The sequence below is a fragment of the Martes martes genome (assembly GCF_963455335.1).
Source record: "Martes martes genome assembly, chromosome: 1".
Taxonomy (NCBI): domain Eukaryota; kingdom Metazoa; phylum Chordata; class Mammalia; order Carnivora; family Mustelidae; genus Martes; species Martes martes.
Genome location: NC_137888.1, coordinates 195,550,399 through 195,575,037, shown reverse-complemented (window position 1 = coordinate 195,575,037; position 24,639 = coordinate 195,550,399). Strand labels below are relative to the sequence as shown.

Here is a 24,639-nt window from a genome sequence, read left to right as displayed (position 1 = left end):
AAGGGAAGTGAGGGCCCTGCGCCAGGCTGGGACGCTCTGAGCTTGTTTTTCCTTCTCTTCCACCCCTCCCTGGATTCCAGAGGAGGGAGACTTGCCATCCCTGGCCAGCACGGCAGAAGCGTCCCTTGTCTGACACCCGGGAGCGTGTGCTCTTGGCACACACAGCCCCCCACGGTTCACGGGGGAGCAGCTGTGGCCGAGGGAAGCCTGGGGAGCTGCTCCGTCTGTTTGCTGTAGTTCCTGTCCTCTGTCTGGCTCCCAGGGCAGGTTCAGCAAAGGGACCGAGGCAGGGGGAAAGCGCCCAGGAAGGACCAGGAACAAATCCGTTTTCTGGTGAGGGCACTGGTGAGCGCAGGCAAGAAGGACACAGAACCTCTGACTGTATGAGGTCACCCAAAGGTGCCTGGCCTGAGGACATTCAGGTTGCTGAAAGAGGGTGGGTGACATCCGAGCCATTCCAGCCTCTAAGCTGTGGAGAGAGGGATGGGTCCAAGGTGTCCCCTGACAGTCACTTGGTTGCCAGTTCCTCATTGCCCATCCTTGGAGGGGAGACCCTCATGGGTGCAGGACAGGACTCTCCACCTGGGGTGAGCATGGAGCAGAGGGGGTGGGGGTGTCAGCCACCACTGAGCTCCTTGTCAGTTTGTGATGGGAGATTATTTTTATCTTTGGAGGCTTCAAGCAGACGGAACCCCACCAGGCACTGGCATTTGGTTATCCTGAATGCCACTCCACTGCGGTAATATCTCCAATCCTACTCCAAGCCCCAGCAGGCCAGTGTGAGGACTGCCAGCTCCATCTGAGACAAGTGCTGACACGAGGAATGCCTTCCGACAGCCAGGGCCACGGACCCAGGCCTGCAAACAAGGCCACGCGGAACCGAGGGCAAGCCTGGCCTGGGAGGGCTTTGACACTGTCCCCACAGTGGGCTCTGTCCAGGGAGGCACCTGCCTTCCAGCCCTGCAGCTCCGGGGACAAGGATGTGGGCTGTTCACTGCTCACAGCTCATCCCCCCAGCACCACTTGCTCCTCAGGGGGAGGTAAAGTTCCTTTTACTGGCATCAGCGGGGACGTGGGAAAGGCGAGAGTATGTCTGGCTTTGTCCTTCGGCAGATTCTGGCTCCTGTGTCTGTCACCAGGTGATGTAGTTCATTCACACTTGGCTTCCTGGGGAGAGCTGTCGTCGTCGTCTTCTTTTTTAAGGTTATTTTATTTTACTTATTTATTTGAGACCAGGAGAGAGAAAGCACAAGTGGGGGGAGGCAGAGGGGAAGAACGAGACTCCCTGCTGAGCAGGGAACCCAACGCAGGGCTTGATCCCAATCCCAAGACCTCGAAATCACAACCTGAGCCGAAGGCAGAAGCCTAACCAACTGAGCCACCTGGGCACCCCTGGGGACAATCTTTTAACTCACTGGGGAAATTTTCTTGACCCCACTAAGCTGTTTCAACTCCAAAGACCACACAACCAACAACCACAAGTGATGGTTTCTTTAAAAAAAACAAAAAAACAAAACTGTATTAAGATGTGAAACTTTATTGTAAACCATTTTACAATGTAAGTACATCGTCTTCCCTTTCATTTCAAAAAATGTGTTTCTGTGAATCTTAACACCACTGCTGAAACACCCCCACCGGAAGGGCAGTGGAAATAGGCCATGGTTTGCTCACACAGTTCTGAGTTCTAATAAACATCATGAGAAAGAGAGACCGAATGAGACACCCCACCCCCCCAGCCAGGAGCTCAAGGTGCTGACGGCCATCGGACAGGAAGTCCCTCCCAGAGAGCGAAGCCCTTCAGAGCTGCCAGTGCTTCACAGGGGAGAATAGAGAGGTCTCCACTCCCGGTCAGAAGTGTGTGCAACTTCTAAAAGCCAACCCTACAAGGTGGCTGCTTTGGCCAATGAGAAGTTCCAGAGCGTCTATGTTGGCCTGGCTGCAAAAAGACCAGCGCGTTGCTGTCTGGAGGGCAGAGTGGGCTCCTGGGCAGCCTTCCGATGGGGACTCTGGGCTGCAGCCTACAGGACTAGACTGCCTAGAATCTGAGCCCTTCTAGGTTTCTCTTTAAAGGCATGAGCGGTCAACATTCGCCTAGGACTCGCAGCTGCCAGGAAGGGGCATGAGTTAAAGCTTGAGGCAGAAGGCCACCAGCATGCCTGAGCGCTAACTGATGGGCCACAGGCCTCTACCTTGAAGGTCTTCTGAGCAAACCAAGAGGCCACTGCTGCCCAAGATCTCACCGACATCCCCCTCTTGCCACTGTCAACATCCCACTGACAGCAAAAGGAAATAAGGCCAACAACGATTCCTTCCATTCAGACGCGATAGTTTCTACCTCACCAGGTTATTTCCATTAGGTACAAGAAACTCGTTCATGACCCTGACTTACAAGCGTCCATCACGGGGGCCTTGGCCAAGGTCCACATCTGCACTGATCAGACGGACAGCACACAATATCCGGTTGGTGTCCCATGGTTTCTCAAGCACTGTGACACTTGCCATGTGGTTGGGTAAAGAGCTGTACTGAGTAAGGCACCTCAGGGCAGGTGGTAAGGAGACTCATCCCAGAGAAGGAGGACAGCTCAGGAGGCCGTTCTGGCCATGGCCCTCTGCATCTGGTCTCTTGGGACAACGCAACACAGAAAAAACCCCAGTGATTGCAGGAAACACTCCAGGGAATACAAACTCTGTGTGTGTGTATGCGTGTGCCTGCGCACACACACACACACAAACACACACACAGCGGAAGGGAAGGGACGGCTAAACCGGCGAGGCCACACTGTCCAGTCCCACACACCACATGGGTCTCTACGATTAGAGACCCATCCCCTGGTCAGCTCTATGACAGTGGCTCAGAGACTAAAGCCCTTACTGAAATTCAGGATGCAAGGGAAAACCAGCCCTCACTAGCCACCACTTTGCTCCCCAAACCCCTGCCCTGCAGGCACTGGGACAGGCCTTGAGATGAGCAGATTGTCTGAGGCCTATATGAACCCTACTTTTCACCTTCCGGAGACTGTGGTTCCCCCACCACTGTGCCTGGAGCTCAAGACTGAAAGCACTGCTGATTCGGAGCTCAGGAAGGCGGGCACAGGCTGTTCATACAAAATGAGACAGGGGGGAAAGGCAGGGAGAGCCAGCAACGCCATGAGGGGCTGACATGTAGCAGGCACAATGTCAGTTCTGGCCTTCCCCAGCACCGATTTTCCAGGGGGGACAGCCCACTACGGCTGGGGGCGGGCGGGGGTAAAGAGCTGAAGTGAGGGCATAAGCGGTCACGGCCTCTGGTCTTGCACGTAGCCTCGTCTCCCGCTGCAGAAACCGACACTCACAGAGCGGCCACCCAGGGCCGCTATAGGGCCCGGTGCCTTTCAGGCCTCTGGTTCCAGAATCCCAGGGAAAGACGGGTGCCAACTGTGAGAGGGAAGGCAGGCCCAGAGCATAGTGGCCTGGCTCCCACACCACAATTCAGACCCAATCTACTTAAGGGCAGCACGTTTGTGCATAGGTCTAAAAGGAAGGTTCTGGGCCAGGTGGCCTCCCTGTACTTGCCTCCCTTCTAGCTTGCACCTTAGTGGTGCAGTTCTCCGTTCCTCAACTTCTGTGGCTGCCTCAGGGCCGTGACGGAACACTGGCTGCCCTACCGTGCTGCTCCCACAGCAGGGCGAGTGCTCAGGCCGACCCAGACCACTGTGGTCAGCACCCTTCCAGAGCTATGGGGGCCTGTGGCCATGCTGAGGAGTGAGGGCCACTCCCCAGGGAGGGAACCTGGGCCTCGAAGCACCTACCCTGCCTGCAGATGCGGACAGTGAGCTCCCACACGTCGACCCGCCCCATCTCCAGCTGCCCTGCTGCTCTGAGGCCGTGAGAAAGAGTATCACTGGGTCAGGCAGGCGTTCCTCAGACCGTTGTGCTCAACAGGGGGACAACACCAAGACGACAGACATAGGGCAGCCTGAGAGGAGGTTCCTGGAGCTGGTCCAGCAGCTAGTTCCAAAGGCTCCACCTTGCACTGGGAGGCAAGGAGGCTCAGACTGAATTTTAAACTTCAGCTGTGGAGACCGAAGAGAGGCAGGGAACTCACAGGGATAGCCTCTATGGTCTCAGTTTCTCTGGACACAGACCTCTAGGCTCTTCTCTCGGTCACGAAAGCCAAGCGGCTGGACCCACTTGTCCCTGGACTGGCCTTTGGACCAGCTGCCTCCCACTCAGCCACGGCCTTTACAGACCCACTGGGTTCATTCCTTTCAGACAAGGGCTCCTCTCCCTTCCTGCTGGAACCACTGCTCAGATTACCTAAAAATATCCCAAATAAAAACACTCCCAACTTTTTCTTCCCACTAGTTCACATCCCATGAAAGGCAGACAAACCCATTTCTTTGGGGGATTAAAAAGAGTTTTTAAATACAATAGTATGAAAATATAACTTAAAAATATAAAAGTCAACAGCATACGGAAGACTTAAAAATCTATGTTTTGCCCATTAGTCCCATAGGAAATAAACACATACTCAAAAAACATTAACACTGTGACAGCTCATAAAACCGGCTTTAGAAATCAGTAGTTACAAAGCCATTTGAAGTAAGAAAGCATTGCGGTTCCAACTTGGTCAATAAGTGACTTTTAGCCCAAAATGTGTTACATCCTCACGCTCCCCGAGCCTTGGGGAAAGGCTCTACCCAGTCTGCGTGCACGTCAGTTTTCCTCCTCAATGCCACCCAGCCAGACACAGGACGGGGCTTCTGGGTCCCTCGCAACACCGTCTGGGACAATGACAGACACACAGAACGCCTCACTTGCATATTTGGTCAGTGTTTGTAGTGCAACTGAGTGGGGACCTCCGGCTGCCTGGAGCCCCTTGGCGCTGGCCCGGCCTCCCTCTGGCAAGTCACAGCAGTCTGGGAGCGGGCGGAGACAGCGAGAGGAGTGGAGGTAGAAGAGGACGGGCAGAGAGGAGGGAAGGAAGGACACTGCGCAGCGACCAGCTGCTGACCCGAGGGGGCCCCCACGCCTGGCCCCAGCACAGGAGCACATCAGACCGGCAGCCCGAAGCGGTGCTTCTTTTTCTTCGCAGGCTTCAGGGGGGTCAGTCGGCGCAGGTCCTCCTCCGCGTCAGACTCCTCCATCTCATCGTCGGCGGAGATCAGGATCTGGGGTCAGGGAGAGGCACAACCTGAGTCACCACCGGCGGGGCCTTCTTCCTCTGGCCTCTCTGCACCCTGGCACTGGGGTCTCACCCCTCTAGAAGGCCTGGGGTCTCAGGTTTCTTTAGGGGAGGGTGACGGGGGAGGCTCCTTTACAGAGTGGGACCACCCCAGATGTCGCTTACTCCTAGTGTAGTCATGGGCTCCTGAAGCCAGTGCCGAGTGGACATGTCCACCCCTCGCTTCTCCAGCCAACCTCCAGCTGGGACGGAACCCCAGTCAGAGCAAACTCCGCAAGGACCCCCACCCTAAGGTCATCCTGGTAAACAAGCCCAATCTGGACACAGGGCGTCCCAGGTCCTGGAAGGTACCCTACAGACAGCAAAAGCAAACTGAAAAGCCCCTTTCCAGAGAAGAGAACCTCTGAGGAGCACACACAAGGCAGGCTGCGTTCAGATCAGCTGCTTTGAACCAACTCCGCAACTTGTGCAGATGAACGGGAGCCCTGCACTTTTCTGAGTGTTGGGAAGGACTTGGCCATGAGGCAAGGGCACCCGGGCCAACACAGACCCTTCCTGCCCACCTGCCATGCTGCTTGTGGGCTCCTCAAGCCTCTAAGAACCAGGAAGCCCTGGAACAGTGCACCATGAGCTCTTTCTCTCCCAGGGAGGGGACAGCTGTGTCACCTCTCCCCAGACCACTCCCCTTGGGGGTACCTGGTTAGACCTCTCTGGCTTCCTGCCGCCCGTCCAGGCATGGCCGCATCACGAGGCACCTTGCCCGTCTGGCTGAGACTTTTGCCTGTACCACATTCCACGTCACTCCGTCCTTCCCTACAGGATACACGCTGCTCTGGCCATGAGGGGTTTCATGTGACCCAGAGGCCCCCCCACGTGACCACAACCGCTCCTGAGTGATTGCTTCTGCCTGTAGTGTTGCCACTCATCTAATGTTCATTACGACAGGATGGGCCCTGTGCCAGATCCTGGGGACAGCTGGGGAAGATACGGGCTTACCCTCTGTCCTGCTCCTCTAGTCAGCTTTCCAAACTCCCCCCAGGAGGCCCCCGGGAATTAAACAGACCATTCTGGGGTCCTCACAGGGCTTTGTGAGCGCCTCAGTGTCAGAAGGATCACACCATGTGTAAAGGACCTATTCAGACACTCACCTTCACCTCATCCAGTCTGAAGGTCTCTCGGGGAAGACATTACCTCAGCCATTTCTGCCTCAGCCATTTCTGCCGCCCCACCCTCACTGCAGAGCTGCGCACACCGAGAAAGCTGACGAGGCCTCTCAGGAGACGGCCCTGGCCTCACCCCGCAGCACGCAGTGGGCAGGCCACCCAGGAGCGTCACTCTGCCTCCATGCTTCTGTTGATGACCACCAGTCTCCCCGAAAGTCCAAACCTTTGAACTTAGGAAACCTGACAATAAGGGCAGGGGAGGTTCCCTGGAAGGTCTGGCTACCCCTATGTTTTAGAAGTTTCTAGTGGGCTTAGCCAACACTTCTGCTGGTCTGTAGTGGTGGGCAGGGACTGAAACACCTTAAGGCTTAAAGGTCAACTATCAGGCCCATGAGAGTCCTTGCCAGCTTTCCTGGAACAAGGCAGCCCCCCCTTTCCTGTCTTCCTCCACTGGTGGAGGTCCCGACTGTCGGAGATGAGCTCCCGCCACCCCATCGGGCACTCCACCTCCCTGCCGTGGGAAGGCCAGGGAACGCAGGAATGGATCCCTCCCCGCTGGATGGAGCAGTCAGCCTCTTCTTCCTCCCCCTGGCCAGATGCAGCAGAGGCCAGAGACCCCACTGGGATGGGGTGTGGCATGAGGGCTTGGCCCTACCTCAGACTCTGACTCTTCGTGGGACGCGGCCCTTCGATAGCGGACCTTGCTCCCGTTCCTCGAGTCCTGGTTGGCTCCCCTTTCTTCTAGTTTAGCTTTCGTCCTCCCCTTCCTCATGAGGAAATTGTCCACTACCCAAAACATCAAAGCCTGTGGGGAGGAAACGTGCATGTTACTCTGGGATAAGGCATCTGTCAAAGCACAGCGGATCCCCATCGCCAACCTTCCCACCTGCTCCTGATTACGATGTCCAGAACAAGGGGAAGAAAAGCCTCCTCCTGTCCCCCAGCTCTCTCACAAGCTTACAAAGAGATTCCCACCCTCCACATCCTTTGCTTCTGCTTTCTTATCGGAGAACCAGCAAGAAAACCCTAGTCCTCTTCACCATGAGTGCTGGTAACCGCTGGGGACTAGCCACTGCAAAGGTTTCCGGGCTCCTACTGTGGGCTGAGAGGCTGGCCCGAGCACTCTGCCATGACTGTCAGCCCCAGGTGACTTTCTTGTTCCTTCCATTTCCTAACTTCTAGCCAGCATGCTTATGAGTTTCTCTTGGCGCTCTGGGGTCAGGGATGAGATGGGCTGGATTCCGAATATCCCGATCCACAAGTTGCTCGCTGTGCATGCAGAAGGCCTCCTCGGCGGGAAGTCCCCGGCAGGGGGGGCAAAACAAAGTTCTCAGGACCCTCCCTCTTGCACGGGGAGCCTAGAGCAGGGATCTGCCTGCTGAGGAAGCAATCCTGCCATTTCCAGGTCTGGGGTGGGGAGGGGCCTGGGGGCTGTAAGGGGCTTTCTCTGTCAGACTCAGAACTGTGAACAGGACACTGGAGGGCAGAGAGCATGTGGGGATAAAATGCAACATGGCACTGACATTGACAAAGAAGGGGACGATCAGCATGACGATGGCCAGTTTCAGGTCTGGGTTTTCAATGGGATTCAACAGGGCCACCTGTAAAGAGAAGCAGACTCCATGAGGTAGGGAGAGACCACAGAGAAGGGGCCTGGGGGTAGCGGGGCAGCAGTACACATCATCCATGAGGCCCTGAGCAGGGTGGCTTGGCTCAGACGACACTCCCCCGGAACTCTGATGGGAACAGTGCCTCACGGCCAGGGCTGCACAGTCAGTCCCCAGGTGGGAATGCTGACAAGGGGCAGATCCCCGGGAGGGGAGAACACTTGTAGCAGTTAGGGTTTTAGCTGCCTTCCTAGTGCCACGGACTTGGGAAGCATAATGGACTTATAACCACAAAGCAGGGCAGGGCCCGGAGGGTAGGGGTGGTGGGGCTTCGGGGGGTTGGAGAGAATGAGGTCGGTGGATGCCCATTACAGACACTAGCAGTGAGGGATCAGACCATTTTCTAGCAGAAATCCTGCACCCCAACCACCTCCTGAAGGGCAAAAGTTCTGAACAGCATTGGTTTATTTTCTTGAAAAATAAAACTCAGACACAAATAAAACCAAAGGAGGGGCACCTGGGTGGCTTAGTTAGTTAAGCGTCAGCCTTCAGCTCAGGTCATGATCTCAGGGCAGCAGGGAGCCTGCCTGTCCCTCTCCCTCTGCTCCTCCCCCCTCTTATGCTCCTGCTCTCTCTCAAATAAATCAATAAAATCTTAAAAAAAAAAAAAACCAACCCATGACAACAACAACAAAAACAAAGGAAGGCCAAGTTCTGAGCTACTCGAAGGCTCTTCAGCAGGTTCCATGCAGCCATGTAGGGGACCTGGGCCGTGTAGGCTTATCTACACAGCACCAGGGCCAGAGGGCAGGGCGGAGGGAACCCTGGGAACAGCCTGTGAGTAGTTGTTAACTGTGGCCCCCAGAGTCTTGATTAAACCACTGGCCAAGAAAAGGTGGAGGACATGGGCAAACGGAGAGACACCTTCCCGACGGTTACAGTAGTGAGGCCTGAAGTCTGTCTCAGCCAGGAAGCAGCCCAAGGGCAGGGACGCTTATCCCCACCGGCTTTCTGTATGGCAAAGCTTAATGGAGGGCAGGCACTTGCACGATTCAAGTCAATGGATGCTAAGTGAAAAACCAAGTTCCTGCTCCCAACAGGCAATCCAGACCGTGTTAGTGGAGGTGGGGGTGGGGGAGAAGGGAAAGAAAGAAAAGATTTGGTTTTCCAATAAGGTTGGGGCGTGTGGGTGGTAGGGGAACAAATACTGTCTTGCTTGGTGGCCCAAGGAGCTGCTAAAGAAGGGACAAGAAGCAAACCTTTTTCCACTGAAGTATGAGGAGGACGATGAAGACGACAGACTTTTCAAAAATCATGATCACGATGTAAAGAGCACACTGCCCAACCCAGGCTCCGCACTGCAGAGGGTCTCCTGCAGGGACAGCAGGTGCGCAGTCACTCGGGGCCCAGACGCCAGGACCTGAGCCCATGTCCCCGCCCCATGCCCACAGCTCCTAGGAGCCCTCGGGCCCCCCAGCCCACCCCAGACCCTGGCTCTAAAGCCACTTCGCAAGCCCCCGAAGTACCAGGAATCACTTCAGCCCCACCAGACACATGCAGGTGTTTTAGACAAAATCACAGAATTCCTAATTTGGAGATACCAGAGTGGGGTTTCTTTCAAGAGATTCTAGGATATAATTAAGGAGACTAAAGTTAGTAGTGCTCACTGTCAGGGCTCAGAGAGCTGGCTCTTTTTGTCCACGGGCAGAGCTGTGTGAAGCAAGACTGCTATTATTATCTGTTGTTGATTTTTCCAGTGACTGTGGTGCTATCCATCCTTCCCTCCATCCGGGGACTGCCTGATGCCTGTGACTACGGAGGCAGCAAACCTCCCCTCTGCTGGTCTGCTGCCCCGAGCCAGTCTCCCCGGCTGCTCCTACTGCCCTCAGCCCTGAAAGCGGAACTCGGACTGGAGGAATCCCGATTCTGTCTCTATGAGGTAGCCCAGAACAGCTGCACTGGGGACAGGGAAGGAAAGTGGGGGCAGAGAGGCAGGAGGGAGGGGCTGTGCTTGGGGCCGTGACAAAGGTCCATCTGTGACCCATCCGTCACTGTACTTGAGAAATGGAGAAAGGCAAAAGTCCACGCTGAGGCACACGCAGGTCCTGGAGGGCCTCCAGAATGTTTCAGAAAAGACTAGAGGAAGGGTGGAGGACCAGTCCCAGGACAGATCTATATCTTTGGGGACAGGCAGAACTCATGAGATGGGCCCCCGGAGAGCCATACCTGCTGAAGTGGGAGACCTAGGGAAGAGCCAGGGGATGGTGGGAGGCAGCCGGAGCTGGCTCTGGACGCTCTGCTGGGGTTGCCTGAGCACCACTGGCCAGAAGAGGGGGTGGAGGGCAGCATTTCAGGGGAGGCAAAGGCCCCCGTCTAGGCTGTGAGGCGAGAACTTGCCCCAGAAAGAGGGCTCCGGTTTCCCCATGCGATGCTAGGTTTCCGTAGCCATCCCCGTCCAGGCACGGGTGCCGGAGCAGGCCCAGCCCGGCCAGAGCCTGCCAACGGGATGTTGTAGGAGCGCACATGAATGCCTTCACACAGCTGTAATGGACACCACACCAGGCCATTCCCTTTTCTGGAAAACCTTGGGAGAAGGGTGCAGAAAGCATGCAGAGAGCCATCAGGGCTGCTGCTAAGCTCGCCCTACTTTCACTTCTGGGATTAGACATATCCGAGCCAAAAAACCACTTCAGAAGCACAACCCTCCAGCTAGATTTTTAATGCAGTGCTGGAATCCCTTCAGTCAACTGTGTGACCTTACTGAGAAAAGTTCTCAGAAGTAACAAATCAAAATATTTGTCAAAAATCATTAAGATCAGAGACCAACAGAAAGCACTAGCAGGAAACATCTCTGAACAGGGACCAGCACGTTTCAAGTCAGCAGACCAAGGGGCCACACTTCATGTCAAAAGAAAATCTGTTCGTTCCATGTGCCCATAAGCTTGCAGTGACTGACAGAGAGGGACAGACGCCCCAAACCCGGCATTGCCCCCACACTGTTAAGTGTCAGCACCATAGCTCGGCCACGGTTGCGTCTTCATTGACATGCTTTAAAAGGACAGCTAAAAAACATGGTAAGAAAAGGGAAAGTCCTCTGTAAATGCGTTCCCACACTCTCCTCTTCCTCCATGTCCAGATCACCGGGAGCCCCGGCTGGAATGAGCACGTGTGCTGGTCTGCTTTGCTCCTTGGAGAGCCTCCCAGACGTTCCCCACTGTTTCACTGTTCAAGGACAGACACGCCAGACATTATTGACATGTCCTGGACAATCTCAGGTAGATGGGTGTTTTGTGTTTGTTGAACAAATTCCTCAGGAGAAATCGCAGGGATCGGGCACAAATGGACAGAACCCGTCTGTCTCCCAAGGCTTCAGGAAGGGAGCATCAGGACAGGGCCAGCCAGCAAAGCCCACAGACCACTGGTGCCCACGGGACACAGACCTGCCTTCAGAGCTTCTGCTGTGGGAAAAGCTGCCTGGTCATCAAACCGCAAGCACACCTATCACTTGGATCTTTTCTCCCCGCTCAGGGCTGTGTGGCTTATTCCCCAAGTCCCACGTGCTTGTTGGCAAGTTCAGCCTCTCCTCTAAGGACAAAGGAAGCACCTAGAAAACAAAGCCCTCTTCTTTACTTAGCTGAGAAGAGAGAATATTTCCGACATGGAAATATTGCCTCAAGAAGATGGGCCAGTTAGCAGGAGTGGCAGGTGAAATGTGGCCCCATAGACACATCCACACCTGAGTCCCAGGGACCTGGGACTATGGTAAGTCTCGTGGCCCAGGGCAAGTACAGCTGCTAACCAGCTGCCTCTAAGATGGGACAGCATCCTGCAGTATCTGGGGGGCCCGGCGCACTCACACGGGCACTGGAATGAGATCTGGAAGGACAGCAGGATACCATGGGAGAGGAGCCCCACCCGCAGCCTCAGGGGAGGGGGGTGCCACAAGCAGGGAGGGCGGTCAGCCTCTAGGAGCGGCAGACTGCCAGGACATGGATGCCCCCTCCAGAGGCTCCAAAAGGAAGCAGTCTGGCCCACACTTTGACTTTAGCCAGGGTGACCTAGGTGGGATGCCTTACTACACAGTTGTAACGTGAGACACCTGCTGTTGGAAGCCACTAGTTTTGTGGAAATTTCTTGTAGCAGTGACAGGACACAAGAATACAGGTAGAAACAGAAATCAGGTAAGAGAGGACGTGCATCGTCCTCCCTCAGCCCGGGGAGGGAGGACTCAGGATGGTCATCTGGAGACCCCCTCGTTTGAAGGCTCTGAGAAGACGAGGGTGGGAATGGGTGGTGCTCTAGGACTGGACCTGCTCTCCCTCTGGCGGGCAGTCAGGGTTGGGCAGGGGGTGTCACTGAGTGGCACATGACTGGCTGCGATGGCTCTCCCGCAGTGCTGGTCACTACAGCTGAGTCGAGAGCGGCCTTCCAGGATAGATCTCAACGGCAAGCAGTGAGCAGCTCTGATCCTGGAGGCGGTGGCAGGTGAGACCATGCCCGCCCCCAGCTATGCGCTGGCTTCCGGAGTCACTTAACCCCTCTGGGTACCTAGCCTATAAGTGAGGATGACGCTGTGGTCCACAGGTGTCCTCCAAGCGGAGGGATCATGACTCGGGGCTTCTCAGAAGACTTCCATCGAGCCACAGGAGCATACACCGTGTGTCACACGCTATCTTAAGTCCGTGACTCATCAGGCATCAAGTAACGGGGCTAAGAAAAGCCCTCCCCTGAGTTCATCTCCCCTCAACAGAGACAAACAATTACTTAAGATTTCTAGAAATACCCAAGGCGGTCATATAGTCGGCTCCAGGGATCGGCTCCCCTTCTACTCATTAGTGCCTTGTGAAGCTTCAGTCATCTAGGAGTGAGCGGCCCTGAAGCTGCGCCAGGAACTCCACAGAAGGGGTGACCAGGAAAGGAGAGTGGAGATCCAGAATTCCTTCCTTCTTGTCCTGTGTGTCCCTAGGTGACTGAGGCCCCACTGATGCTGTTCCCACTGAGACCAGGAGCTCATGCTCCCAGACAGCAGGGGCCAGGCATGAAGGTGGGAGAGACCTGTCATTGCCCCTTAACTCTGGGGCCTGAATGCCCAGGGTGTGGCAAGGCCTGAGGAAGGCATCTCACCACAGCCCCGTGGAGGCTACTGCCACACTTCTCTGGGCAATATATTTGTGCTCAGAGAGTGTGAGGGCAGCTTCCTAACCAGGCCCTTGTCCTGGGGGTCTGAGGAGAGGGAAGGGGGTCAAAGATGAGCCAGCAGCCACAGGTCACCTGTTTTAAGGCTCACCTGTGAGTGAGGACGGACCTGGGGTTCCTGGTGACAGCACACACCCAATGCTGGTGGGGGGCCAGCCTCCAGTTAGGAGACAGTAAGGTGACTTGGCTGTGGGGTGGGGGATGGATAGCCCTGTAGCGAGATGGCCCAATGACAGGACAGGCAAAGACACAGCAGCAGAAGAGGGCCACCTCCCATTTCTCTAACGAGGTGGGCGGGTCCTGTGCACTGGGTGAGAAGCCTGGCAGGGTGAGGTGGCCTCACGGCCTGCAGGTGGGGCCACTGATGCCCTCTGGTGGAAGAGGCCAGAGCTGGGCCCCCTCCCCGTGTCTAGGGTCTCCTGGCTCCTGCCACGGAGTGAAGTGTGCTCCTCCACACCTCACGTGTGGCACTCTGACACTAGCAGGGCGATGGTGTTCAGGCCCCAGAACCAGCCCCCCAACCAGAGGAGACAGCCACCAGCTCCTGAAGCTTCCAATCCACCGGCCTGGAGAGCTGACTGGGGCGAGGAGCAGAGCGCCACCCCTGCCCCCCCAAAAGACCCCTCCACACCCCCATCCAGCGTCCATGCCACATTACCATATTCACCAAATCGCAAGGACTCCCACTGCTGCCACTCCACCAAGACGCTGACGGCGCGCACCCCCACGTAGATGAGCAGCATGCCCACGGTGGCGTCCAGAAGGAAGTTGATGAGGTACCTGGGAGGACAGCACACAGCAGCGCCATTAGAAAGCACCACCCAGGCAGCAAGGGCCCCAGAGCCCAGCCCTGGGTGCTTACCAAGACCAACTTCAAGCCTGAAGTCCCAGCACTTTGGCCTGTTCTGGGGGGGCCCATGCAAGAGTCTGCGGGGCTCACTCCCAGGAGCCCCAGCGAAGCCTCCCCATGATAGCATCCGACACTCATCGGGGTCAAAGAACTCGAGGGAGGAGCGGACAAAGGACAGAGAAACTTGAAAGACCCCTAACACTCCCACCAAGTAAAGACTTGACCCAGGACAGAGTGCCTGGAAACAGCAAGGACGTCAATAGGGAAACAGAACTTAATTCATTAAAAGAAATCTGCTCCATGATGCTGTTCACATGCACGGCCCTGAGCCAGCGCTGCTGCTCCAGGGCTGTTCAGGATGTGGCTTCCAGGGTGTTTTAGACCAAAGAGGGCAAGGCCACGGGCCCCTCTCACATCCCCGTGTTTCAGAGCCTGCCACGGAAGCAAGTGTATTTCTAGAGAGAGATTCACTCCCATGGAAAAGGCAGGCTGACAGAAGGAGAGTAGGGTCAGAGGAGCTCTCCCACCATGATCCTGTGTTCTTGTAAGTCTGTTTCCAGGTGTCCAACACACACCTCCTCCCTCACCGAGGAGAGGCCCTTCTCCAGGGCCCTGTACCGGATCTTGCCAGGCACCCTGACCATAGGTGCCAGCGCTCCAGACAAAGCAGGAGACAGGCAACCACTGGGTCAGGTACCGGCCCTCTGAGATACCAAGTGGCTCGGAAAGCCCTCAAAGTAGTTCCGGATGCCACAGACCAATTGTGGTGCTTTCCCATTGCCGAGGCCGGAGACATTTCATGCAGATTCCGAGCCCCCACCTAGAGACCGAGGCTCTGGGGCCAGGCACACGCTGACTCTGGAGGGGGCTCACCATGGCACCCAAGTGTGGCCAGAAAACCAGAAGGGCGGACAGCGTACCTCCGCCTGCCCTTCCTCGTTAACATCACAAGGGGTCACTCTCAGACCAGAGACCAAGGCAGAGCAGCCGAGTCCAAGGCGACTTCTCCAGGCTCCCAGCTGGCCCCAGACTAAACTGCTCTCAGACGCTTACATCTAACTGGTTTCAAATGGTTCTCACATCTGAGGCTCGCCCTGAAAGTCACAAGAACTCCTGACAGACATGTGTCAGTTCATTCATTCCCTCCCCAAACATTTACGCCTACTGGGTGCCAGGCCCTATGACGAAAGACGGAATGCTCCCTACAGTCTACCCAACACATATGAGGCCGGCGGACGGGCTGGCTTCAGATCCCAGCTCCATCACTACTCGGCTGTGTGAATTTAAGTTCCGTGCTCTCTCTGAGCCTCAGTTCCCCAGGCTGTAAAACGAGGATAACCAAAGAGTCTAACCTGTAGGGCTGTTATCAGAATCAAATGAGTCAGTACGCATGAGCAACTCCTGCCACGTAGTAGGCGCTAGACCAATGTGTGGTTTGAATCCTGGCCCCTCAGAGTCCAGAACTCTGGATATCACAAAAGCTTAACTTCCTCCCAAAGTGTCTGGATGGAGCAAGGAGCAGAGCGCCCAGCCCACGGGACCCCTGCACCCACAGGGGCAGCTCGTCCCCCTCTATATGTTTCTTGTCTCCTGGAGCTAAGCTGGCTTCCCTTCCGGTCTGCGGCTTCCCAAGATGCCTCAAGGCCCGCCCGGCCTAGCCTGTCCCCGACCTGTGAAAAGTCACAGGGCAGAGCCAGGACGGCAGGACCTAGAACAGATCCCAGGGCTCGGGCACCCTCCACTGCCCAAACACTGCCTGCTCTCCTACCCACTGCTGGGCTTTCACACCTTTCCTAACTTTCAATAACAACATCCTCCAACTGAACTGTTAACTCCCTCACTGAGCAGTGACCCTATGGTCCCCAGTGGCGCTAACACTCAACAAGTCCTGAAACCTGCCCAGGAATCCTGGGGATCTGGTGGGACACAGGCCAGGGGAGCAAAGTGGGGCTCAGTCTGGCCTCTTAGTCAAGTGCCTTCACCATACCAAGCTCCACCTTGGGCCCTTCCTCCTCCAGGCGGAGCACCTGAGAGCTGTCAACAGCCCCTTCTCCCTCCCGGCTGTGATTCAGTTTGTCAATGTCCTTCTCACAGCCGTTATCGTCTTCTTTTTGCAGACGACCAGTGGAGGTGTTGCAGGGGAGAGGCACGCGGCCGACGCCGAACCAGAAGTAACCTTAGTGCCTCCAGGGTCAGCCGCTGCCTCATGGGCTATCCCGGTCAACAATATCAAGACCATTCGCCAGAGGATGAGTCCAGCCTGCTGGGGGCTCAGGAGCCGAAAGGACAATGATCTCCTAACCATCCCCCTATGGGAGGATTACCTTTCCAGTCACCCACTTTGGGAATGCACCCAAACATCCAAACAGATCATAGCCTTTCCAGGTCTCAGAGACTCTAGGCAGGGAGACTTCATAGCTTCCTGCTGAAATCTCACCCTGGACTAAATCTGCAGTCACCAAAAAAGGAGGCTTGAAAGAATCTTCCAGTCCAAATGATCTTAAACATACACGAAGCCTCTTGGCAAGGGACTCCCCAGCTCTCCGCCCTGGTCTCTCAAAGGCGGGGCAGGACAGCAGTGGGGGTGCTCCAGGCAGAGGGCAGCGTGAGCAAAGGCGTGGAGGCAGGAGACAGCTGGTGGGGTGGAAGGCCTCCAGCACAGCATGACGGGAGGAACAAGTCTGAGCCAGGGAGGAAGGAGATGGAGCTGGGATAGGGTAGGGGAGACTCTTTTCCCACTCCCTCGGCTAAGAGAGGCACCATTATGAGCCAGAACCACCCGTGGTGTTCAGGTCGAAGAGGTCAATGATGATCCACAGTGGCTTTGACCCCAAGCGGCTGGCACCACAGAGAAGCCCCCCATGGGTCTTATTCTAGCAGAGATACTCCTTCAGGGCACTATGCTGCCCCACGAGGGGCCACTCCCTGCCAGGAGACATAAGGATTACTAGAACACCAAGGGCCAGAACTCGGAAGAGCAGGGAGCCAACGCACAAAGCCCAGCCAGCTGACAGCTGTGCGTGTGAACCCATAGGCAGCACAGACAGGGGGGTCTCTCAGGGGAGCACAGAGCACAAAGTGGGGGCTGCCTCCTACCCAAGCTAGAGGGAACACGACTGGTGGCTGAAAGCAAGGCCAGTCTGCATTTTCGGTGGACAGGTGGGTGACGTTTGTCCTCGGACACGGGCCACTTACAGTGAGCAAGGGTCCTCTTCAGTGAGATCTGCTAGGTACACATTTGCAAAGTGGATGAACAGCATTCCTATGGCTTGTTTAGAAGTGTCTAAAAACCTGTACAAAATAGGATCAGCACTTGTTACCATCCTGACAGGAGGGTTATACCCAATTTGGGGAAAATGAGAAGTCTGAAACAGGAAGAAAGCCACCGGGGAGCTCCCAACCTTCCCTTTACTAGGTGCCTCTTTCTGAGGCGTCGGCATGAACTCAGGCTTGGTGTCTCAGCGACCTTTCAAAACCTTCAATAAAACCGCATCTGAACTCCCTAAGAGGCCGCAGATTTAGAACTCATACTTAAATACGTTAAACACATATTTAAAATAGGTGTGTTTACTTTTTCACTTTTTGTCACTTCAAAATGAAATGCTGGATCACGGCTTTTGATGAGGTCCAGGGCGCCTCTGTTTTAAAGAGGTCCCGCTCGACGTCCCCCTGAGCTGAAGACCGTCTGCACAAGACCAACAGGACGCACAGGTCCAGCCCCGCAGCTGAAGCCCCAGAGATTCCGGCTGCTGTGGTGTCTGCACTGCGCTACGTGGATCGGGCAACCTCCCTCTGTAAAGGGTCGGAGAGTCTTTAAAGACTCTCTTGAAGAGGTCGGCCGCTGGTCCTCCTGCCACCGCACGTTAAAGCGGCCGCAGAGCCCGCCGTTCTCGTAACACTTCATTAGGAAAATGGACAGTGGGCCACACTGGGCCTGTGGGACATAGTCTGCCAACCCTCGGGCTAGATGGCCGGAGTTTCAAAAGAGAAGAAAACAAGGGTGTTCTGGGGGCACACATTGCCCCGTCCAGACGGGGCCTTTGGTTTCTCCTCTGCCACAAACACCTGGAGACCGTGGCGGTCTGTGGCCGAGGAACCTCTAGACTGGGGCCAAGTCCCTGGCCTCCTGGGCTGGGCACCAAGGGCTGGGCACCAAGGGCTGGGCCGGGCCACTGAAGGGGGTCATGAAGGGGCACACAGGCACTGGACAGCAGCCATGGGGTCTCAGGACTGAATGGACCTTAGAGATTATCCAGACCAACCCTATGACTGAAGCTTGAAAATCATTTCCTAAAATACTGGCAAAGCAGAAGTCCCCAAAGGGCAATGTGTGCCCCACAGAGTGCCCCAATTCCAGACCCTTCCCAGGTTCCCCAGCCTAAGCTAGATACCCAGATTTGAGAGAAACCGATGGGGGAAAATAAAAACAAGACTGATCAACATTCACAAATAAGGCACTGAAGATCAATCAAGCATATGCTCCAACTGCTGTAAAGGCCCTTTAACACACTGATTTATCTGGAGTCTTCTCTGCAGGGCAAAAAGACTGTTCTGTTAGCACAGCTGCAGACCTAAGGCAGCCCAAGAGAGTCTGCTTCTAGCGGACGTCACGTTGTCCTGAGCTGGCTCTGCCCTTCTTTCTGGAGTTCTGTCTTCGAAGGCAGTATCCAAAGTTCTACCACCCTTTAATGAAGGACAAACTGCTACCCTGGGGTCATCCTAGGACCAGGAAAGACGAGTTTTGGGGAGAGGAGCATTTCCATGGTGTATCTGACTGTCTCCAGATTCAGAGAATGTTCTGCTTACACATACAGACTACAGAACCCAAGGATTTCTCACGACCTAACAACACGGAGACATAATTAAAAGAGCTCGCTGCATACACTGACCTATCTGTCCCAACCTCTGTTTCCTAAAATTGGGGAGCTGTGTGATGACAGAATAAAGGCACAGCCTGACGTTACCTAGAGGAACTTCTAGAAGTCTTTTGTATTAGACACAGTTCCTGAGATGATTAATCCAACTAAGGGATTCCAACACTTTATGTGATGCAGAATCGCTCCCATTGCCTGCCCCCCTCCCCCCCGCAAACCCCAAAGAGTCAATGGCATTCTAGGAAGGTGTTCATATGTACATACGCACCATATCCTCCACGGCCGTCTCTCGTGCTTTGGTTCTCTGAAGCGCTTGACTGGAAGAAAACACACACATTCAGCGGCTTGCCACAGCGACAACAAAGCAAAATGCATACAAGAAGGGTTACCAGCACACTTGGGGTTGACACTCTAGGTCAAGGTCCTTGCTCTTTTGACATGTGACAATAGACACTAAGCCGTGAAGGTCACAGAGGCCCTGCGCTGCAGGAGACCAGCACAGCCTCGTCAGAACTGGACACTGAGGAAGAACGACGCCTCACAGGATGTGGAGAGCTGTGTTTTCTTCTCCTCTGTCACGAGGTTCTCTCAGAGAGGGCCTGGAGACCACAAAGTGGAAGGCGGCTACTTCCAGCTTCAGGATATGCTCCACACCCAGTGACAAATCCATTCAGCCCCCCACCCACCCCGCCCAAACAGTCACTGGGTGCGCACTCCAAGCCCGGCACTGAGGACACAAAGGCAGGTGTCCGGCAGGAGGGCAGGCGTGTAACCATCTAGTGAGGCAAGTGCCAGAGGACAGGTATGTCTGAGGCGGGGTGAGGGCACAAGGGAAGGAGGACCACCCCTGGCTGCCTGGAAGGACACTGGTCAGGAGAGGCAGCCCCAGGGGGAGGGGACAGAGCACACACTGCGAGCTCACAGGGACAGGGACATAACATGGCAGACAAACCGAGCAGGAGCCACGTGATGGAGGGTCTAGAATGCCAGGCTAAGGAGTGTGGAATGAACCATGTAGGGAAGGGAAAGCTGGGAGAGAGTGGTAGGCAGAATCAAAGACACGGCTGGAAGTGTGTTTTAGACAAATGGCTCTGAATCGTGTAGAAGGTGGGTTCCTGGGGCTGGAGAAAATGCCGGCTGAGCCCCGGCACCAGGCAGGGGTGCACCCCACTACAGAACAACCAGTAGAGGTGGGGTGCTCCTTCAGCCACAGGCCCACCTCATATGGCAGAGGGCTGCCGAGACGCACACCTTCACCTCGGGTGCGTAGACACGACCCCAGCAGACTGTCTCCACAAGTCTACCCATGAAAACCGGCCCCTCACACAAGTACCAAGGAAGGGACTCACAGATGCAAGCCCACAGAAGATGCTTCCCTCCTATGGGCAGGAGACGAGAACCTACTTCTGGAAGAGCCCCACACTGCCCATGAGGGTGCAGGAGGAGGAGGAGGAGGAGACAGGGAGGGAGACCCCGGTGGTGCCCAGATCGATCGACCCTACTTCTCTAAATGAACATAAGCCTCCTGCAGTTTGCAAAGCGAGAGCTGTTTGTTCACAGAAACAGAACAGGTCTTGGGTTCAGAGAGTCATTTGAGCGACCAAAAAACAGGAGGAGCTGTAAGGAGCACTGTGACTCTGTTGACTCATAGAGCCGAAATACCAACCGCGTCAAAGGACCTGGAGGTGGGGCCAAGAGGTTCTGCTCACCCAGATGGTTCTGAGAGGCAGGGGCCGCCACCCCACAAGTACGCACGTCTCCCCAGGCTGTCAGGAAGGAGACACAGAGCAGACTGCGCCAGGACAAAACCCTCTGGAGGGAAAGCCCCCAGTTAGGACCAGAGCCACGTCATGCACATTTGTGCTTCTCAAGGGGACTCTGTCCCCATCAGTATGAGATCAACACAACCCGAGGAGAACATCCTCCTTCTGAGGAGACACATGCTGAAGTACCAGAACGGCTGCAGCTCCCCTGCAACCGGTTTAGAGAAAAAAATTACACGACATGCATTACAATTATATGAAGTAACTGCATGACAAATCGTGTAATACATTAGAAGTAATAAACACAGTATCAGCTATTATGTAATACACCTATTACTTATACTAATACGATCCAAAACATATAAGGAGAAGCAAATGTGGTGTTATGGGCCAAATCATGTCCCCACTCCCCCAATTCACATGTTAGAACCTCAGAATGTGACTGTAGTTGGAGACAGTCTTAAAAGAGGTAATTAAGGTAAAATGAGGTCACATGGGTGGGTCCTAATCCAGTAGGGCTCATGCCCTTATAAGCAGAGATTAGGACCCACAGAGAGGCAGGGGCCACCATGTGAGGACCCTGTGAAAAGGGGGCCATCTGCAAGCCGAGGGAGAAAGGACCCAGAAGAATCCAACCCTGCCCGCACCTTGACCTGGGACTTCCAGCCAGCCAGTGCATGGTACTTTATGTCAGCCCTAGCACACGAGCACATGCGGCAATGTAATAATGGGAGAACCTGGATGAAGAATATTTGAGTATTCGTTAAATGACTAGTTGGACTTTTCTGCAGACTTAACATTTTTTGGAAACAAAAAGTTGGGAGGAAAACATACCGTAAAACACACCCATGAGTATAGCCATTTGGAGGTCCATCTGGCAATGTCAGTCAAAGTTCTCAGTGCCCAGGTCCCTCTAACCTGCAAGGCACTGCCAGGTATGTGTTCTACAGGCATTACTGCAACACGTGCCAAGACGTACACGGCTCTGCACTATAAGACTGCCCGAACAACCCAGAGAGAAACCAGTGTCTGTTGCTGTGGGGTTGGGGACACACACCACGGTACAATGCAACATTAGGCTGTCACTGGAAACAACAAGGTCATCAGCATGGACTGTTACATTAATAATATGCCTCCCGTGATTCTGCTCATACCCATTTTTTTTTGGCTCATATCCATTTTTAAAGGGTAAATAAATATTTATGTTGGTGTTATGCATGTGTTTCTTCCCTAAAAGGATACGTGACTATTACTAAGGACTGCCTTTGATGAAAGGAATTAGGGTTCAGGGGAGTAGACCTTCTGTATCATTCTGAATGGTTTTAAACATTCTTCTATTTTCACATGGCTTTTATTTCAGAGTTACAAATAAGAGACAACCTGTGTCAGAGACCTGTGCTAAGATGGCAAAGTGGGACATGGGGGATGCAGGGTGGGTCGTGGGGGGCTCTGGGGTAGGAAGGGAGAAGGTTGTGTGTGGGTGCTGGTCCGTGCTTGGGGTGCGGCCTCACACAGGAGTGCGTCAGATGGGATTCAGGACGCATTCAGATTCTCCCTAAACAGAGGAGTGTGACTCCTGCCTTCTTCCTCTCCATCTGCCATCCCCTCTCTTCAGAATATTTCAGCATCTAAAATCTTTTTATTTTTTAATTAAACGCAGAAGAAACATTTAAAGAGCTCCTCAAGACCTAACATGTCAGGAAAACTCGGGAAACTTCATTCACCCATGCAGTTGTGCTGTACCAAGGGGCCTGTGCTGTGACAGGCTGCGTTCGGGGGACGAAAGAGAAAAAATCCTTGCCTTCCTTGCATTCTCAGGATGGGGCGACAGTGACACTAGAACAGGAAAGGAGAGAGGTCTGGGAAGCGGGTTTGCTGATCAGGTGGTCTGGAAGGTGAGCCAAGACCAGAAGGAGAGGGGCGAGAGTCACAGGTGGCTGTGGAAGCGCCCTCAGGCAGAGGGCTGGGCCTGTGAGCAGCAGGAATGTGGGCCTGAGGTCAGATGGCCCAGGCCTCATGGCCAGGGTGACCTGGAGGCAGCCACGGGGCAGGGCGCTGAAGCCTACAGCTGCGGGTGGAGAGTGGCCTGAGGGCACCACGGTGGGAGGCAGATCAGGCCACCACAGTAACCATGGGTGAGTGGGTGCCCAGCCCAGGTGGTGGCAGGAGAGGGTGAACGAGCAGAGGCGGGAGCCGGTACCTTCGGCTGTGAGCCGACAGGACTTGCGGACACGGTGGAGGTGGCTGTGCATCCGGGAAGACTCCAGAGGTGGGGACTGACACAGTTCCACGCCTCTGTTTGTTTTCGGGGTGGTCCTGGGGGGAGCGGGGTGGTAAACTGAAAGGCTCAAGACATCTGTGCACGGGAAACAAGAGCTGCCCCCAGGTCCCTCACGGACGGTGAGCCAAGGCACCCAGGCCCTGGAAGCAAGTCTGCTCCCCACAGGAGCCTGGAAGCCATGCAGAGAGGGGCTCAGGCGCAGCTCCAGGACAGCTCATCTCTGCTTCTGCAGGACGCAGAGAACTCAGAGGGAGCCAGAGGCCAAAGCAGTGCAATCCACCCCATCCCACAGAGCCACCGCGCAGCCTGAGGCAGAAGGCTGGGGCAGAGGGCACAACTCAAAGTGTAGGTCAGGTTTCTGAAGGCAGGACACCAGACCCAGCATCCCAGGCTCGCGGTAGGAAAAGGAAGAACGAGAACCGAGCGGGGGATGGAGAGTGGGGCCGGGGGAGGGGCTGTCAGGGTGTGCGGCGCTCAGTGGGCCCTGACACCTGACTCCCAGGCCCCCTTCCAGTCTCTGAGTGACACTGTGCACCACCACCTCCAGGCTACGGTGGGCTCTGAAGCAGATGCTCTGTGTATGCATGTGTCCTAAGACAGGCACAGGGTCCCATCGCCCCTGAAAACGAGGTGAGGTCAAGAGCCAGACAGATGCTGCTTTGAGTCCTGTCTCTGCTACTGTCTAGCCGACGGGCTTTGGTGGGTGTCAGGATTAAATGAGAAGAAACAAGAACTCGTGCTCGGGATGACGACCTGCACTCAGCGCTCCCTGACCTGGACCCTGCCTTCCCGTTCCTCCTCTCAGTGTCTGCTCTCCCGAGGCCTGGCACGGGTGTCTGGGTCTCTGAGAAGTGTGTGAACTTGGGCCTTCCATCTGCAACCTCACCTCTCCACAGGGGCCCAGGATTCCCCAACCCTGCTGTCCTCCCCAGGCTGACTCCCCCGTGCTCTGAGTGCTCCTCTGTGTCTCTCTTCTGCCTCCCCATGGTTCTGTCCTCCCTCCACAGGCTCCTCTTCTTCCCAGCTTCTCTGCTGTGGGCTCTCCAGCCTCCTCCCCTCCCAGCCTTCACCCCCAGTCCTGCCCGGCCTCACCACTGCTTGGTAGAATGGAAGCGTCCTCCCTTCTGGGGCTCCTTACTCTCCTCCCTCACTCAACTGCGGCTCTTCCCTGCCAACTCTGCAGTTGGGTCCCACTTCTACCACCAAACCAGTCCGGGCCTCAGGGTTGCCTTCCTGTGCTACGGTGACTGCCTCCTAACAGGCCTCCCAGCCACAGGCTCTCCAATGGCCCCGGCCACCGACCTGTGCTTCCTTCCACCCAGCCCGAGCACCAGCAGTGCTGGGGACACAGCATCAGATGCCGCTATAGCCCGGTCTTCGCCCTCAGCGAATTTTCCATCCATTACTCTGCGCATCACTTCACTTGTCTTAAAACACTGCTCCCTTCTCTCCTAATCTTAGGCATTTTTGAATTAAAATACATCTTTTAGAAGAGATGAACATATGGAGAGTATATAAAGTTCAGAATGCGTTCTTTTGGTTAGTGTTTGGATGGTATATCCTTTTTAATCCCTTTCTTTTTTTCAACATTATATTTAAGATAGGCCTACTGTAAGCAGCCCATAGGGGAGTGTTTCCCTGTAAATCTGGCTCACAACTGTAGCAGGTTGAATGGTGGTCTCCAAAAAGATACGTCCAAATCCTGACCCTCCCCCAACCCCCGTGGATGTGAATCTGGAAA

General features: G+C 55.1%; 1 protein-coding gene across 1 annotated transcript in view; it reads right to left on the bottom strand.

Moving 5' to 3' along the window:
- Positions 1-1,523: 1,523 nt before the first annotated feature.
- The window catches only part of LOC308345259 (store-operated calcium entry regulator STIMATE), a 52,907-nt gene continuing 29,791 nt past the window's right edge, over positions 1,524-24,639 (bottom strand). Inside the window, exons 2-8 of the mRNA XM_080807267.1 lie at positions 19,123-19,171; positions 17,176-17,271; positions 13,789-13,910; positions 9,194-9,306; positions 7,851-7,928; positions 6,983-7,132; positions 1,524-5,150 (exon numbers count right to left, since the gene is read on the bottom strand). Of these exons, the coding sequence (XP_080663393.1) occupies positions 5,034-5,150; positions 6,983-7,132; positions 7,851-7,928; positions 9,194-9,306; positions 13,789-13,910; positions 17,176-17,271; positions 19,123-19,171 (725 nt within the window). The 3' untranslated portion in view covers positions 1,524-5,033. The remainder of the gene's footprint in view (positions 5,151-6,982; positions 7,133-7,850; positions 7,929-9,193; positions 9,307-13,788; positions 13,911-17,175; positions 17,272-19,122; positions 19,172-24,639) is intronic.